The 14,590-nt window shown below is 46.9% G+C and overlaps 1 protein-coding gene across 5 annotated transcripts in view; it reads left to right on the top strand.

Annotated features, from left to right (window-relative positions):
- Positions 1-14,590, top strand: part of LOC137376028 (glutamate receptor 1-like) — a 311,401-nt gene that overhangs the window by 191,424 nt on the left and 105,387 nt on the right. For all 5 annotated transcript variants that reach the window (XM_068043983.1, XM_068043981.1, XM_068043982.1 and 2 more), the window contains exons 5-11: positions 303-356; positions 3,049-3,210; positions 4,164-4,331; positions 5,024-5,128; positions 6,039-6,149; positions 9,993-10,199; positions 12,852-13,222. In XM_068043983.1, the coding sequence (XP_067900084.1) occupies positions 303-356; positions 3,049-3,210; positions 4,164-4,331; positions 5,024-5,128; positions 6,039-6,149; positions 9,993-10,199; positions 12,852-13,222 (1,178 nt within the window). The remainder of the gene's footprint in view (positions 1-302; positions 357-3,048; positions 3,211-4,163; positions 4,332-5,023; positions 5,129-6,038; positions 6,150-9,992; positions 10,200-12,851; positions 13,223-14,590) is intronic.

Raw genomic sequence — 14,590 nt, 5'->3', positions numbered from 1 at the left:
GCAACTTCAGCTCATTTCATCCGGACCCCGTTTGAGCCATTCTGAAAGCTCATTTCCAATTCTGTGAAAGATTTTGCCAGAATTGCTCCATCGCTTTTCTAGAGATACGGAGTCCTCGGGGATTCAGCAAAGCTCTTGTATCGTGGACTTGCCTCAATTAGGACATTGGGTTTAAGGAGCTTGATCTCTCAGTCACTTTCCTGCCGTAGATAGTTAATATTTTCTCACCCATCACACTTGACAAATCTCAAGCTGGCTTCCACACTGGTAACAGAAAGTATTGTATTCTCTGTATTTTACAGATCATAAACATAGGAAAGCACATCCGAGGATATCAGTACATCTTCGCTAGTCTGGTAGGTTTGCAACACAACTTTATGGCAGGATTGCTAACGATGTACTGTTGTTTAAAAAGGAAGAAAGCTATAGACTGAGTAATTACAGAGCCTCAATTACTAACCTCAATGGTGGGCAAATTATTGGAAATGTTTCTGAAGGACCGTATAAATCGTCATTTAGAAAGACACGGATTATTCAATCACTGTCAACATAGATTTGTTAAGGAAAAGTCTGTCCAACTAACTTGATTGGCCCTCCTAATTACTGCCTCAAAAAATTCAATGAGGACAGCACATTTGATGTAGCTTACATGGATTTTAGCAATCCTTTTGACAAATCCCAAATGGCAGACTGGTCAGAAGAATAAAAGCCCATGGCATCTGAGGGCAAGTGGCACGAAGCACAGAGTAATAGTTGACAGCTGTTTTTGTGACTGGAAAGCTGTTTCCAGTGAGGTTCGACAGGGCTCAGTACTAGGTGCCTTGCTTTTCATGATATATATCAATGATTTCGTCAGAAATATAGGGGGCAAGATTTAAAAGTTTGCAGATGAGGTAAAAATTGGCCGTGTGAGGAAAAGGACTAGACTGCAGGAAGATATCAATGGGCTGGTCAGGTGGGCAGAAAAGTGGCAAATGGAATTCAATCCAGAGAAGTATGAGGGAATGCATTTGGGGAGGGCAAATGAGACAAGGAAATACACAATAAATGGTCAGATACTGAGAAGTGTAGAAGAACAGGGGGGGACCTTGTAGTGCATGTCCACAGATCCCTGAAGGTAGCAGGACAAGTACGTAAGGTGTTTAAGAAGGCATAGAGTCATAGAGTCATTTACACACAAAAGGAGACCATTCGACCCATTGTGTCCATGCTGGAGCAATCCAGTCAGTTCCATTCTCCCGACCATCCAATTTCCTTTTCAAATCATTGACTGTCTCCACTTCCACCATCCTTGTGGGCAGTGAGTTCCAGGCCATTACCACCTACTACGTTAAAAAAGTTCTTCCTCATCTTCCCCCTGCATCTCTTGGCCAAAACCTTCAATCTGTGTCCCCTAGTCCTTGTACCATCTGTTAATGGGAATATTTTTCCTCGTCTAACTTATCTATGCCTGTCGTAATCTTCTACACCTTTATTTCATATCCCCTTTGCTCTAAGGAGAAAAATCCCAACTTTTCCAACCATCTTTGAAACCTTCCTGACAAATCTCCTCTGCACCCTCTCAAGTGCCCTCGCATCCAGGATACATTCCTTTGTTAACTGAGGCTTAGAATATAAGAGCAGGGAAGTTATGCTGGAACTGTATAAAACAATAGTTAGGCCACAGCTAGAGTATTGCGTACAGTTCTGCCCAGGAATGGAGAATTTTAGCTATGAGGAATGAATAGATAGGCAACAGAGGAGGCTGATGGGAGATTTAATTGAGGTGTACAAAATTCTGAGGAACCTAGCTGGAGTGGACAGGAAGGACCTGTTTCCCTGAGCAGACAGGACAAGAATCAGGGGCATAGGTTTCAAGTAATTGGGAAAAGGATTAGAGAAGAGTTCAGTGAGGGTCCAGCCCTGAATCCCGGCTCAGTCAGTGAGGGTCCAGCCCTGAATCCCAGCTCAGTCAGTGAGGGTCCAGCCCTGAATCCCAGCTCAGTCAGTGAGGGTCCAGCCCTGAATCCCAGCTCAGTCAGTGAGGGTCCAGCCCTGAATCCCAGCTCAGTCAGTGAGGGTCCAGCCCTGAATCCCAGCTCAGTCAGTGAGGGTCCAGCCCTGAATCCCAGCTCAGTCAGTGAGGGTCCAGCCCTGAATCCCAGCTCAGTCAGTGAGGGTCCAGCCCTGAATCCCAGCTCAGTCAGTGAGGGTCCAGCCCTGAATCCCAGCTCAGTCAGTGAGGGTCCAGCACTGAATCCCAGCTTAGTCAGTGAGAGTCCTGCCCTGAATCCCAGCTCAGTCAGTGAGGGTCCAGCACTGAATCCCAGCTCAGTCAGTGAGGGTCCAGCACTGAATCCCAGCTCAGTCAGTGAGGGTCCAGCCCTGATTCCAGCTCAGTGAGGGCCCAGCACTGAATCCCAGCTCAGTCAGTGAGGGCCTAGCACTGAATCCCAGCTCAGTGAGGACCTAGCCCTGAATCCCAGCTCAGTCAGTGAGGACCCAGCCCTGAATCCCAGCTCAGTCAGTGAAGGCGTAGCACTGAATCCCAGCTCAGTCAGTGAGGACCCAGCCCTGAATCCCAGCTCAGTCAGTGAGGACCCAGCCCTGAATCCCAGCTCAGTCAGTGAAGGCATAGCACTGAATCCCAGCTCAGTCAGTGAGGACCCAGCCCTGAATCCCAGCTCAGTCAGTGAGGGCCCAGCCCTGAATCCCAGCTCAGTCAGTGAGGGCCCAGCCCTGAATCCCAGCTCAGTCAGTGAGGGCCCAGCCCTGAATCCAGCTCAGTCAGTGAGGGCCCAACAGTGAATCCCAGCGCAGTCAGTGAGGGCCCAGCCCTGAATCCCAGCTCAGTCAGTGAGGGCCCAACAGTGAATCCCAGCTCAGTCAGTGAGGGCCCAGCCCTGAATCCAGCTCAGTCAGTGAGGGCCCAACAGTGAATCCCAGCGCAGTGAGGGCCCAGCCCTGAATCCCAGCTCAGTTGCCTTTAATTTAAGTATTGAACAGACCCAATCCCTCGACCATCACATGCAGATAACTTGTTTCCTTCTGTTGCGATTTGTACGGCAGGGTTTCCTTGACATGGATCTGGATAAGTTCCAGTACGCAGGGGCGAATGTGACTGGGTTTCAGATCGTGCGGCCTGACAGTGCTCAAGTATCAAAATTTCTTCAACGTTGGAAGAAACTGGATGGCAAAGAATATCAGGGAGTTGAGGGGCATAAACTGAAGGTAGGAGGCTTCAGTGTGCTGTACAACTCTGTCATTCAAAATTCATTCTTCACTCCTCACTACATGAAGTCACTGAGCCACCCGATCTCGGTGAGGCCAATAATATGGTCGAGGCTCAGAGGGATTGATAATAACAGCTTAAGAAATAGGAGCAGGAGTAGGCCATTTGGCCCCTCAAGCCTGCTTCACCATTCACTAAGATGACGGCTGATCTTTGGCCTCAACTCCACTTTTCTGGTTCTGCCGCCATATCCCCGATTCCCTTACAGCCTCAAAATCTATCGCTCTCAGTCTTGAATATACTCAATGGTGGAACATTCACATTCCTCTGGGGTAGAAAGTTCCAGAGTTATTCTAAGTCAGTATTTCAGTAGCGTTCCCAGTGCATGGTGTTCCCAGGGCCCACACTGGGGTGAAGGCGAGCGTTACTAGCACCTGTCAGTGCTGTGGGAATGCGAATGGGACACAATGTTCGCAGAGAAGAGGTGTCTGTTGAAGGTTGGTGGGACAGAGAGTCTGGGAGTGAGAGTGGTGGTGGAAAACACAGTACTGGATACAGAGGGTAATTCCCCATCTGGGACCGATTCTAGTTGCTGCTTAATGACTCCAGGTGGGTTATTACTGGGGAGAGGGCTGCCTCTTAATTTAACTCGTATCTGGGTTTGCAGTGATTCCTAATCACTGTGCAGGTTCAGCCCAGCGGCTGCCCAGAACACTGATGTGCAGAGAGGGTCTGACACCCCAGCAACTCGTAGCACTGACTGAATAAACACCTCATGATGGAAAAGATGGAGTGAGCCTTTCAGGCACTTGAAACTTCATCAGTTCACTGTTCAATCCTGTCAGCCCCTCGCTTGCTCTGTGACATCTCACTAGAGCAGTCTCAGGATTCTTGGGTGCCAGTTCTCAGATAGGAGCTCACTCCCACTCCATTCCCTTTTCTCTTCCTACAGTACACATCAGCTATGACCTTTGATGGAGTACTTGTGCTGTCTGAAGCCTTCAAGTATCTGCGCAAGACACGGATCGACATCTCACGGAGAGGCAACGCGGGAGACTGTTTGGCAAACCCAGCTGTACCTTGGGGTCAAGGGATAGACATTCAACGAGCTTTACAGCAGGTACTGCACCGTGATAGGGCACCTTCTGAAGATCCCTCTACACTGTCCCATCAAACACTCCCAGTGCAGGTACAGCACAGGGTTTGATACAGAGTAAAACTCCCTCTACACTGTCCCCATCAAACACTCCCAGGGCATGTACAACACGGGTTAGATATGTAAGGGGATATTAGTTGTTAATTGTATATTAATTGTATTTACGTGTATACAGATGTTGTGCAATGAGGCAGTCACTTGTGCCCCTATAAATAGGAACAGACTGAGACTTTAGTTGTTGGTTTATGAGATTCATGCTTGTAATGTGTATCTCTGTAAATAAATGCCTATACAACTATGAAAAAAAACAGGCTAGATACAGAGTAAAGCCCCCTCTACACTGTCCCATCAAACACTCCCGGGGCACGTACAGCACAGTTACATACAGAGTAAAGCTCCCTCTACACTGTCCCCCGTCAAACACTCCCCAGAAAGAAAGCAAAAGAAAAAAAAAACGGGGGTTAGATACAGAGTAAAACTCCCTCTACACTGTCCAGCATCAAACACTCCCAGGGACAGGTACAGTACAGGGGTTAGATACAGAGTAAAACTCCCTAAAAAGAAAAAAAAAGAAAAAAAGAAAAAAAAACGGGTTAAAAACAGGGTAAAGCTCTCTCTACATGATAAAACTTGTTTTATGTTTGGCTGTACTCCAGGTTCGCAGTGATGGGCTGACAGGGAACATTCAATTTAACGAATATGGACATCGGACCAACTACACTGTCAGTGTGATGGAGCTGAAAAGCGATGGAATTAGAAAGGTAAATGCACATTACACAGTAACCTCATACCGCTCGTACCCCCACACCGCTCGTACCCCCACACCGCTCGTACCCCCACACCGCTCGTACCCCCACACCGCTCGTACCCCCACACTGCTCGTACCCCCACACCGCTCGTACCCCCACACCGCTCGTACCCCCACACCGCTCGTACCCCCACACCGCTCGTACCCCAACACCGCTCGTACCCCAACACCACCCACACCCTCACACTGCCCGTATCCCCACACTGCCCGTATCAATACACTGCCCGTATCAATACACTGCCCGTATCCCCACACTGCCCGCACCCTCACACTGCCCGCACCCTCACACTGCCCGCACCCTCACACTGCCCGCATCCCCACACTGCCCGCATCCCCACACTGCCCGCACCCCCACACTGCCCGCACCCTCACACTGCCCGCATCCCCACACTGCCCGTACCCCCCACACTGCCCGTACCCCCACAACACCCGCTCTCATAGCACCTGCACAAAACCCGTACCCACACATCATCCGAATTCCCACAACACCCTTACCCCAACAAAACCCATACCTCCACATGTGTGTAGTTGGGTTTGGCAGCTCACCACCACCTTCTCAAGGGCAATTAGAAATGGGCAATAAATGCTGGCCTAATCAGCGATGCCCATGTCCCACGAATGAATAAAAAAAGCAAGAAATGGGGAGAAGTTGGGTAAGTGGAGTTGAGTGATATGTTGAGACGGAGGGTAGGAGTGTTTGGAGGATATGGGGAGATGGGTTGGTGTCATAAAGTGTTAGGCTTCTTGAGTGTCCCTGTTCCTGTGTTATTGCAATGATAGGTTAGTACTATTTATCACACACTGACAATGTACCAATCTCAAATCACACACATTAATCTTGCTATTAATACTGCATTTTACAGATTGGCTATTGGAATGAAGACGACAAATTTGTTGCAACTACAGGAGAACATCAAATCGGCAACGACACGAGTGGCATCCAGAATCGGACTTATTTCGTAACTACAATCTTAGTAAGTGTTACAGCACTGAGCGTTATTAACCATTGGGTGTTTGAGTGACCTGAACATTGAAACAGCAATAACTTCTCACACTTCTGTACATTGAGCCAAGACAGGTGGATAGAAATAGGATTCAGAACATCCATGATCTCATCGAACAGCAGAACAGGCTCTAGGGACTGAATGGCCACCTCCTGTTGCTGCGGTGTCCTAGTGTGATAGTTACACAGTCAGTGCATTTTACAAGCTCATTGTAGGGAAGGGAGATCTTAATGGTTTCAAGAGTCATGGGAACTGGAAGGAGTCGTTCAGACACTTGATCCTGTTCCAGCATTCAGTGTGACCATGCCACATCTGTATCTTAACGACATTCACCTGCCTTGGTTCCATAACCTTTGATACCCTTAACCAACAAAAATCTATCAGAACAATGGCTAAATACTGCAGATGCTGGAAATCTGACATAAAAACAGAAAATACTGGAAATACTCAGCAGGTCAGGCAGCATCTGTGGAGAGAGAATCAGAATTAATGTTTCAGGTGGATGGATTCTTGTGAATGGTCGTAGCCCTGAAAAGTCAACACGACCTGCTGAGTATTTCCAGAATTTTCTGCTTTTGTTTCAAAAATCTGCTACTGTCAGTTTTGAATTTTTCAATTGACCTCCAGCCTCTGCAGCATTTTTGGGGGCGGGGAGGGGGAGAGAGTTCCAGATTTTCACTTCCCTTTGTGTGAAGAAATGCTTCCTGACATCATCCCTGACTTTCATGTTCTGGCCCCTTGTCCTGGACTCTCCCCACCAGAGGAGAAAGGGAAGATAGGGAAAAACTATCACTGCCTTTTATCAATTAAAATTCTCCATTTAAAACTACGTGACTCTGAAACATGTTTCAGTGCTGAAACGTGAGCCACCTCTACATAAACTTGGCACTATTAACCCAGGACTGAGGTGGGTCACCTGACTGCAGACGATGCAACAAGTGAGAGGAGTGACAGAGGCTCAGATGATATGCAATTCTTGAGATATATCTCAGATGGAAATGTTACTCCATTTCCCTTGAAACCCTTCCACCTTGCATCCTTTGTAACCTTCATCTCATCCGAAACTCTGTTGCCCGTGTCCTAACTCGCACCAAGTCCTGTTCACCCATCACCACCTGTGCTCGCTGACCTATACTGGCTCCTGGTCCGACAATACCCAGATTTAAAAATTCTCCTCTTTGTTTTTAAATCCCTCCCTGGCCTTACCCCTCCCTATCTCTGTAACCTTCCCCAAGATCTCTGCACTCTACCAAATCTGACCTCATGCACATCCCCCATTGGCAGCCCTGCCTTCAGCTACCTAGGCCCTAAGCTCCGGAATTCCCTCCCTAAACCTCTCCACCCCTCTCTCCTCCTTTAAGATGCTCCTTAAAACCTACCTCTTTGGCCAAAATTATGATCACCTGTCCTAATATGTCCTTATGTCAGGGATGATGTCCCATGGGGGAGACGTGGTGGTAATTTCACTGAACTAGTAATCCAGAGGCCCAGGCCAATGCCCTGGGGACACAGGTTCAAATTCCACCTTGGCAGCTGGTGGAATTTAAATAATAAGTTCAATTAATTAATAAAAATTAATCTCAGTCGCAGTGTCATGAAACTATCATTGATTGTCATAAAAACCCATCTGGTTCACTGATGTCCTTTCAGGAAGGAAATCTGCTGTCCTTACCTGGTCTGGCCCATGTGTGACTCCAGAATCACAGCAATCTGGTTGACTCTTAACTTTCCTCTGAAATGGCCTAGCAAGCCACTCAGTTGTCCAGGGCAATATGGGATGAGCAACGAATGCTGGCCTTGACAGCGACGCCCAAATCCCCTGAAAAAAATAATCTAAAAAATTGTGGCTTTGTGTCAAATTTTGTTTGATGACACTCCTGTGAAGGAGCTTGGCACTTTTAACTACAGTAAAGGTGCTATCTAAATTCAGGTTGTTGCTATAATTGAGATGCGCATCTGATGCCGAATAACTGACGCTCCGTTTGAAAAGATCACATCAGTAAATAGTCAGAAAACCTCTTGGCTTCAGTTCGTGTCTCTCATGGTCGAATAGAACAAACAATCCTTTCAGGTCCTGCCTAACATCAAAATTTAAGCAGAGTTTTGGAAGCTGTGATTCAAACTCTGAATTTCCATGGGAAGCTAACTCCACTGTCTCTGACAAAATGCAATTTAGCAGCTGACAGTATAACTCAGGTCTGCTGGCCCTGCACAGGTCTGACACCAACACAAATGGTTCATAGGGTGGGGATCTCAGATGTGTTACAGCTGGGGGTCATGAACTTACACCCAATCTCAGAACCATGGGGATGAGGATGGTGCAGCCTCGTCTTTTCCCGATTGTCTGTAGATGTGTCTGAAACCACAGGGACTCTGTGTCCCGTTGAATGAATTCCTTCAACGGGACACATCAGTGAAAGAAACATGTTAAGCTGTGAAAGGATTGACTCTCAGTAATTAGCCAGTAATCACTAATCAGGGACCAATAGGTTAAAGGTTTTCCTTTCAGAAGCTGGGCATTGAATGAAGAAATTTCTCAGCATTACAGTCCTAAATGCTTTTTCCTGAGGTTATACCCCCTACTTCTAGACCCTCCAGCTTTGCAAAATATTTGTATTTTTTTTTTATATATTTGGAGATACAGCACTGAAACAGGCCTTTCAGCCCACCGAGTCTGTGCTGACCAAGAACCACCCATTTATACTAACCCTACAGTAATCCCATATTCCCTACCACCTACCTACACTAGGGACAATTTATAATGGCCAATTTACCTATCACCTGCACCTGGAGAAAACCCACGCAGTCACAGGGAGAACTTGCAAACTCCGCACAGGCAGTACCCAGAATTGAACCCGGGTCCCTGGAGCTGTGAGGCTGCGGTGCTAACCACTGCACCACTGTGCTGCTCCAGCTTCCCAGGATCTACCTTGTCAAGCCCTCTAAGAATCATATATGCGCCAATGAGATCACCCGTCATTCTTCTAAACTTCAGAACGCATAGGCCCATTCTACTCAATCTCTTCTCAAAGGACAGCCCTCTCATCCCAGAAATCAGTCTATTGAACTTATATTGCACCCCTTGTAAGGCAAATATATCCTTCTTTAGACAAAATGATGAAAACTGTACACAGCACCCCAGGTGTGGTCTCACAAAAGCCCGATATAATTACAGAAAAATTTCCATACTCTTATATTCCAACCCCTTTACAATAAAGGCTAACATTCCATTTGACTTTCCAATTGCTTGCTCTATCTGCATTTTAACTTTGTGATCTGTGTACAAAAACACCCAAATCCATTTGAATCCCAACATTTACTCGTCTCTTATCTTTTAAAAAATATTGTTTTTCCATTCTTCCCACCAAATTGGATAAATTCACACTTCCCCACATTATTCTCATTCTGCCACTTTCTTGTCTAAGTCTATACCCCTTTGCAGCCCCTTTCTGTCTTCCTCGCAGCTTAATTTCCCACTGATTTTAAAAAAGCTGTTTGGTTAGTAGCCATCTCTGGTTAGGTGAATGTGGAGTTGCTGTCCACACAGAGCAGGTTTGATCCCAGATTTCATTATTGTGAGTTGGGACACTCCACTCCGTGTCTCCTGCTTGAATCCTGCATGTGACGGGGTCGAGCTTAGCGCCAAAGCCCTTTGTGATGGAATAGCCATGCAGCACGCACAGTCTAGGCTCAAACGGCAATACTAGCAATTTGGGTGAGTGTATGAGGGTGATCAGAGGAGGGGATGGATGAAGTGGGAATGATTGAATGCCGAGGGTGTTGCCCTGTTGACTGAGTGCTTTGTCTCGGCAGGAACCCCCTTACGTGATGCTGAAGAAGAATCACGATCAGCTCGAGGGTAACGATAAATATGAGGGTTACTGCGTGGAACTGGCGGCAGAGATCGCCAAGCACGTGGGCTTCAAGTACAAGCTCGCAATCGTTGCAGACGGAAAATACGGAGCGAGGGACCCAGATTCCAAAGTGTGGAATGGGATGGTCGGAGAGCTTGTGTATTCAGTGAGTTTCATGTTCCTGCGTCATTGATTAGCGTTGCGTACCATACTCGGGATATTCATGTGTAGGACCCGTGTGATGTTTTCGTTGGTTGGTTTCTAAAAAGAGAGAAAGTCTACGGAAACACATTTACACAGTTTCAGAGCAGGCTCTGCTCCTAATGGATTGGGATCCAGTGTACAGAGAGAGACCTGTGTACAAAGAGAGAGAGCCCAATTTACAGAGAGAACCCAGTGTAAGTGAGGAAGCCCAGTGTACAGTAAGAGTCCAGTTTACAGAGAGGGAACCCAGTGTATCGAGAGAGAGCCCAATATATTGAGAGAGAGCCCAATATATTGAGAGAGAGCCCTGTGTACCGAGAGAGAAGCCAGTGTACCGAGAGAGAAGCCAGTGTACCGAGAGAGAAGCCAGTGTACCGAGAGAGAAGCCAGTGTACCCGAGAGAGAACCCAGTGTACCCGAGAGCGAGCCCAGTGTACCCGAGAGCGAGCCCAGTGTACCCGAGAGCGAGCCCAGTGTACCCGAGAGAGAACCCAGTGTACCGAGAGAGAGCCCAGTGTACCGAGAGAAAACCCAGTGTACAGAAAGAGAGCCCAGTGTATTTAGTAAGCCCAGTGAACAAAGAGAACCCAGAGTATTAAGAGTGAGCCCAGTGTACAGAGAGTGAGCCCAGTGTACTGAGAGAGAGCCCAGTGTACTGAGAAAGAGCCCAGTGTACCACGAATGAGCACAGAGTACAAAGAAGAGCCCAGTGTACCGAGAGAACCCATGTACAGAAAGAGAGAGCCCAGAGTACAGAGAGAGAGAGAACCAGTGTACAGAAGGAGAGAGAGTCCAGTGTACAGAGAGCGAGAGACAGAGAGCCGAATATATTGAGAGCGCGCCCAGTGTACGGAGAGCGAGAGAGAACCCAGTGTATCAAGACTGAGCCCAGTGTACAGAAAGGAAGCCCAGTATACAGAGGGAAACCAGTGTACAGACAGCCCAGTATGCAGAGGGGGCTCAGTATGCAGAGGGAGCTCAGTGTGTCGAGACAGTCCTGTGTACAGAGAGAGTCCTTTGTACAGAGGGAGTCCTGTGTATAGCAATAATTTCTGAAGATGACATATGGTTTAGGATGAGCACACAGCTATTTTACACATCCCACACTAAATGTAACTTAAAACAATAAGTCCCAGTCACAATGTTGTGACATTATTTTTTCCATCACTAACAAATGCAGCAAACTTTGGCAACCAATTTTCCCCCATCTGTGTCCATAGTTAAACTACTTTCCAACCAGTTTGACACTGCTACTGCAGTGGTCGGCTTTATATTGCCCTCTGAAATGGTTGAATGAGTTATGCCAGGGACAGGCAATAAATGCAATACCCCCTTGTCTAACACACATCTGCACTCACCAGTCAGCATTGCAGTTGAGACTCCTAAACATTGCCTGAAAATCATGGGCTACCTGGAAATGATCAGCTAACAGACTTTAGGCATTTTCTTAATAAGTTCTTAATAAGAAACATCTATGTTAGACAGCCGAAAAAGAAAGCAACTCCTGGAGATGAGAAAAATTTCTTTTACACGGCAAGTTGTTGTGATCTGGAATGCGTGGCCCAAAAAGATGGTAGAAGCAGATTCAACATTAACTTTCAAAAGGGAAATGAATAAATACTTGAAGAAATAATTTTCAGGTCAATGGGGAAAGAGCAGTGAGGATGGGACTAATTTAATAGCTCGTTCAAAGGAACGGCACAGGCATGATGGGCCAAATGGTCTCCTGCTGTGCTGTATCATTCTGTGATTCTGCAATACACAGTTGACCTGTAAGTGACCAACTCTGGGGGTAAAGATAGGATAGAGATTGGGTTAGATTCCTCATCACAGCTGGACACTGGAAGATCAGAGACCCTGTTCTAGCAGTAACAAAGAAAAACAGTGGGGACAGGACTCCAGGTTAAAAAATATGTGGAGTTCTGGATGGTATGGATTTGCTTAGAAAGTTACTGAGATTTGATGAACTTCAGAGCTTCAGTTGAAATGTTGAACAAAGTTCATGACAGTCAAATGGTCACAATTTCCAGTCCCACTTCAGAGACGTGAGCCCCATAATCCGTGCTGACATTGTCAGTGCAGTACTGAGGGAGCGCTGCACCATGTGAGGGGCAGTACTGAGGGAGCGCTGCATTGTCAGTGAAGCAGTACTGAAGGAGCACTGCATTGTTGGTGAGGCAGTACTGAGGGAATGCTGCACTGTCAGTGAGGCAGTACTGAGGGAGTGCTGCACTGTCAGAGGGGCAGTACTGAGGAAGTACTGCACTGTCAGTGAGGCAGTACTGAGGGCGCGCTGCACTGAGGGTGGGGCGGTACTGAGGGAACGCTGCACTATTGGAGATTACACCTTTCACTTTAGCCAATGTCTCATTTGCCTCTGGTAGATGTAAAGGATCCCATGGCACTATTTGAAGATGAACAGAGGATTTCTCCCAGGAGCCTTTCTCTCTATCTATAGTAACAACAATGAGCTAAATGGCCTGATAATCTGGTATTCATGGCCTCATTAGTTGAGAGACAGACACTGGAGAGATTTCACCTGGGATCAGGAGGTAAGTGAATGGGTAGCTGGGCAGTGAGATAACTGCTAATTCTGACACATTTTGTCTTTCAGAAAGCTGATATCGCAGTGGCCCCATTGACCATCACCTTGGTCCGGGAGGAGGTCATTGACTTTTCCAAACCTTTCATGAGTTTGGGGATCTCCATCATGATTAAAAAGCCCCAGAAGTCCAAGCCAGGTGTTTTCTCCTTCCTGGACCCCCTGGCGTATGAGATCTGGATGTGCATTGTGTTTGCCTACATTGGCGTGAGTGTGGTCCTGTTCCTGGTGAGCAGATTCAGCCCGTATGAGTGGCAAACGGAGGAGTACGAAGACGGACCCGATGCCCAAAGTCTCGACCAGACCAACGAGTTTGGAATATTTAACAGTCTCTGGTTCTCTCTGGGCGCCTTTATGCAGCAAGGATGCGATATTTCGCCAAGGTTGGTCTTTTAAACCTTCACCTTTGTGCATTTTCGGTCCCAATCTGATGCCATGGTGCATATATCTCTATTCGCTTTTTTTTAATAGACCTTTTTTATTCTCTTTTTATTCCAAAAAAAATCTCTGGTCCAAAAGGGGATAAAGGATTTCAATTAAAAAAAGACCCTGTTTTTCTACCAGGGGTGGAAATGGAACAGCGATGTACTTGTACGATTGCTGATCCATTTCCAGAAAACATTATATACACCATTCCGAGACCGTAAAATGCATAGAGTTAGTGTAGGAACACAGTCCGCTTGGAGGGCTACCGTGTTTTTGCTGCATATACCCATTTTACGGTCCACGGTTAACGTGTATATAAAAAAACTAATATTTTCAAAACAAAATAATTATTATTGGCAGTCGTGAATTTGAGTGAAAGTTAGAGCAGATTCACTCTGTTGTTGCAGGACATGTGAGTGGCTCAGATCGTAAAGCAATCATCTTGTGCACGGCCTGTCTGATGATTGGTGGCTGATCACGTGCTGCTGCGTGTCTGTGTATGTGTGTGTGGTTGGGGGAGGGGTAGTGGTGCGGGAGAGGGGGGCTCTGTGGGATTAGTTTTAACCAGCAGAAGACTGAGGGAATTGGACCAGCCTCTGCTCTGACTTCCCATAACTCCAAGCAAAATGTGAATCGTAGGGTGCTGATCCTATCCCGGCAGTCTCCCACTGGGCCAGGTCATGAAGCCATAGGGTTACTTATGGTATGAATGAGGCCATCGAGTCCATGCTGGCTCTCCATGGAGCTATGCATTCAGTCCCGATCCCCGGCTTGATCCCCATAGCCCTGCAAGTCTGTTTCTCTCAGGTGGCCATCCAACTACCTCTTGAATTTGGGGTTAAAAACCAATCTCGAGTTATGAGGGTGAAACTGGTCTCGGGCAGGAACACGACATGGGCGACAGAGAATCTACTGCTAGTTTTACACAGCGCCTAGTTTTCTGCCATTGATTTCAGTGGATCTAACATGGCTGCTACTTCTCTATAGATCAACAAGAGTTTGACTCCGTAAGTTCGTTCACTAGTCTGGAAGAAGCAAAGCTGATGAGTAATGCAGCTGTAAGCTATTTCAAACTGTCTTTTGCATGTTTCTCAACTGGTTGGCACCAGCACTTTCTAATATCACTGTGTGTAGCGTCATCTGTAAACATCATAGTATCATACAGAACGGAAGGAAGTCATTCAGTTCTTTGTGCCTATGTTGGCTCTTTGAAAGAGCTGTCGAATTAGTCCCACTGCCCCTTTCTTTCCCCATAGCCCTGCAAATATTTCCTTTTCAAGAATTTATTCAATTCCCTTTCGAAAGTTACTGCTGAACCTGCTTTC

Source organism: Heterodontus francisci, chromosome 12 (assembly GCF_036365525.1).
Source record: "Heterodontus francisci isolate sHetFra1 chromosome 12, sHetFra1.hap1, whole genome shotgun sequence".
In the NCBI taxonomy this organism is placed as follows: Eukaryota; Metazoa; Chordata; class Chondrichthyes; order Heterodontiformes; family Heterodontidae; genus Heterodontus; species Heterodontus francisci.
Note: the sequence above shows the minus strand (reverse complement) of the source record. Positions and strands in the feature narration are given on the sequence as shown.